General features: G+C 47.1%; 1 protein-coding gene across 1 annotated transcript in view; it reads right to left on the bottom strand.

Moving 5' to 3' along the window:
- Positions 1–460: 460 nt before the first annotated feature.
- Positions 461–2,929, bottom strand: part of NEO1 (neogenin 1) — a 158,705-nt gene continuing 156,236 nt past the window's right edge. Inside the window, exons 27-28 of the mRNA XM_023510038.1 lie at positions 1,946–2,082; positions 461–1,287 (exon numbers count right to left, since the gene is read on the bottom strand). Coding sequence (XP_023365806.1) covers positions 1,204–1,287; positions 1,946–2,082 — 221 coding nt within the window. The 3' untranslated portion in view covers positions 461–1,203. The remainder of the gene's footprint in view (positions 1,288–1,945; positions 2,083–2,929) is intronic.

The raw sequence follows: 2,929 nt of genomic DNA, 5'->3' as shown, positions 1-2,929 counted from the left end.
GGAACCAAGCTCCTTCTTAAGCTCCAGCTTCCCCAGAGGGAGCGCACAATAGCAGCAGGAGAGCATCTGCACCCACTGCTTTCTCATCTCCAGGGACACAGTCATGCTTTTGCCTTATTCTGTATCACTCCTGCCATTAGAAATATAGCCTCCGGGTCCTAGCATGGATGTCCTCCCCAGGCGATGGCCAAGAAATCAGGGCAGCTAAATCCTCGAACCCAACTATTGCACAGAATTTTTTTAACCAGATTCAAATGAAACTCCAGTTGCAACACAGTGACAATAAAGATGGACATGCCAGGAAAGGACAAGAAAGTGGACACTTCCATTTTTCTGCAGGCTTCTGGAAGAAAGTACAATGACCGAAACATTCACAGGACCTCGGCAGCCCCTCCATTTCCTATTCCCAACCCCCAACCCCCACCCCAATACTGAAACTGCACAGAAAGTAATAAACAAGTCTTTTCAATGTTACATTTCATTCAATTCAAATAGATCTGTAATCTCACAGTGATGAGAGGAGAGTCAGGCCTTTAATAATTATAATAAAAAATAATAAAAAAACCCTTACAAACAGCAATGCAACATTCCTCCCCCTCAAAGTGATGGACTAACAGTTGGTAGAGGATGCAATGACTCAGAATTAAAAAATAAAAACAAAACCATAAAACAAGTCAACCCCTGGAACAACCCACACCGTCAATGACTTTCCTTACATAATCGGAACAAGCAGTCAAATGTTAACCACTTGTGGAGAACACCATGGACTTTCTTAGTTTTGGATAGTGTTTTTGTTTGTGAAGATAAAATAAAATAAGACACAAATAAAATTGTACATAAATGCCAATGTCTACACTCCATAAAGCTGATGCAGTCACAGCACGAAGACATGGCCTGACCAGAGTGAAGCGCAAGTTGCACTTCTTGCCTCTTCCCGGGACACAAATTTTGGCCCATGGTGCCCAGTCCTGCAGGGTCTCAGCAGGCCAAGGGAAGCTGCCTCGATGAAGGCTTCTTCCAGGCTGACCAGAAGAAGGCAGGTGGCCATGCCTGGGGCCAGCCCCACATGGAGGCGCTGGCTGGTCCGCTGGCTCACTCTGTCCTCAAGTGCTGTCCTCTCGTACAATGTACAATTCCTTGTTTTCAAGGCTAAGTCCCAAGACTTCTAGACTCTGGTTTGGAGTCATGTCCTGGTGAAGGTCGTCATGCTGTCGTGATGGCATTTAGGTCCTTCATTAGTCCTTCCAGGTGGGCCATCTCTTTGGTCAGCTCATCTGGTTCATAGCTCTGTGGAAAAGAGAACGCTGTTACCATAGACAGAGGCCAAACTGTCCAGTGATAAGTGGTAAAACTGCCCTAGAAGACTGGCTTACCAAGACCCAGGCTGGCTCAGGGAGTTGGCTGGGGCAGGATGTACCAAAGGTCACTAGTCCCATGTCTCGACATTGTACAATGCCTTTTCCCCACACTCACTCCCCAGATCACAATGACCTCTCAAGCCATAGGCCCCACTGCTTGCCCCTTCCAGGTTTCTGCCACAGTCAGCACAGTTGGTATGGCCCTGAATCTCTGGCCCTAAGCTTTCCTCTTGGCCACTACTGTACCTGGAAATGAGGGGTAGAACATTTTTACTGGAATGTGAGGGTGAAAGATCAAGGAGAGACTCTGGGGATTTCTGTTTTGAGAGCACTTATTTGTGCCACATCCTGCTCAGAAGAGGTCAGGGAGAAGAGCTGAGAGGTGAAAGAATATGTGGATAGTTTCAAACCAAGAAAAGAGGACCAGACAGAGGGACAGAACTGAAAGGAAGGGAGGTTGGGGGAGTGGTTATTAGCTGAGCTGGTGCAATGAGCTAACTTAAGATATACACCAGCGTGGGTATGACAGAGAAAGCAGACCAAGTCCTCAAGTCTTCAGCATATTTCAGATGGCCCCATGAACTTACACTCTCGGAGTCTTCCAGCATCCGTGTGGTCTCCTGCACTTCAGGGGCACTGGGAACAACCACTGGCATAGGAGGCCGGCTCCTTCCTAAAGTCCCGATGGAAGCTGTCTTCACTGAGTGAATGTGATGGTTCAGAGCTGAGGAGGAAAGGGCACCATCAGGGATGTGGCCAGCCTGCACCCTTGACCTTAGGTAGGCACCCAAGGTCCAAATGCTGCTTCAGCATGAAGGATGCACGCAGGCCTAGTGCTGGGATCCTGCTCTGAAACGTTACTGGCATGAGAGGGAAGGGGAGAAGATGGCTTGCAGGGCATTTAAGAAGCTAGAGACAATATTCCATTGGCTTTAGCAAAGTAATATCCTAGTCCAGTGGTTCTTCTTGAAGTGTGGTGGTCCATGAGCCCCTTGTAGGATGTCTGGGAAATCAAAACCCTTTCATCATAATAGACGTTATTGGCCTTTTCATTGAGGGTACAAAAGCAGTAGTAGGTAAAAGCTACAGCCTTAGCACAAATTAAGACAGGAGGACCACACTCTGAAGCTACTCAATGATAGGAACTTGCCGTTTAAAAAGCCAGTTTCACTCAAGACCATCCTCAACAATGCAGTAACAGTTACTTACCTTATTAAATCTTGACCCTGTTGTATGTGACAAATGGAAAGGATGCACAAAGGACTTCTGCTCTCTACAAAGTATGGTGTGTTATGTTAAAGGCACTTGAGATAGTCTGAGTTGAGCTGAACTGATTATATATATATATTTGCAGTTTTTTGGCCAGGGCTGGGTTTGAACCAGCCACCTCTGGCATATGGGGCCACAGCCCTACTCCTTTGAGCCATAGGCGCTGTCTTTTTTTTTTTTTTGAGACAGAGCCTCAAGCTGTTACCCTGGGTAGAGTGCTGTGGCATCACAGCTCACAGCAACCTCCAACTCCTGGGCTTAAGCGATTCTCATGCCTCCGCCTCCCAAGTAGCTGGGACTAT

The sequence above is a fragment of the Otolemur garnettii genome, unplaced genomic scaffold, assembly GCF_000181295.1.
Source record: "Otolemur garnettii isolate 467f Iridium unplaced genomic scaffold, OtoGar3 scaffold00011, whole genome shotgun sequence".
Lineage (NCBI taxonomy): Eukaryota > Metazoa > Chordata > Mammalia > Primates > Galagidae > Otolemur > Otolemur garnettii.
This window is presented reverse-complemented; position numbering and strand designations above follow the sequence as displayed.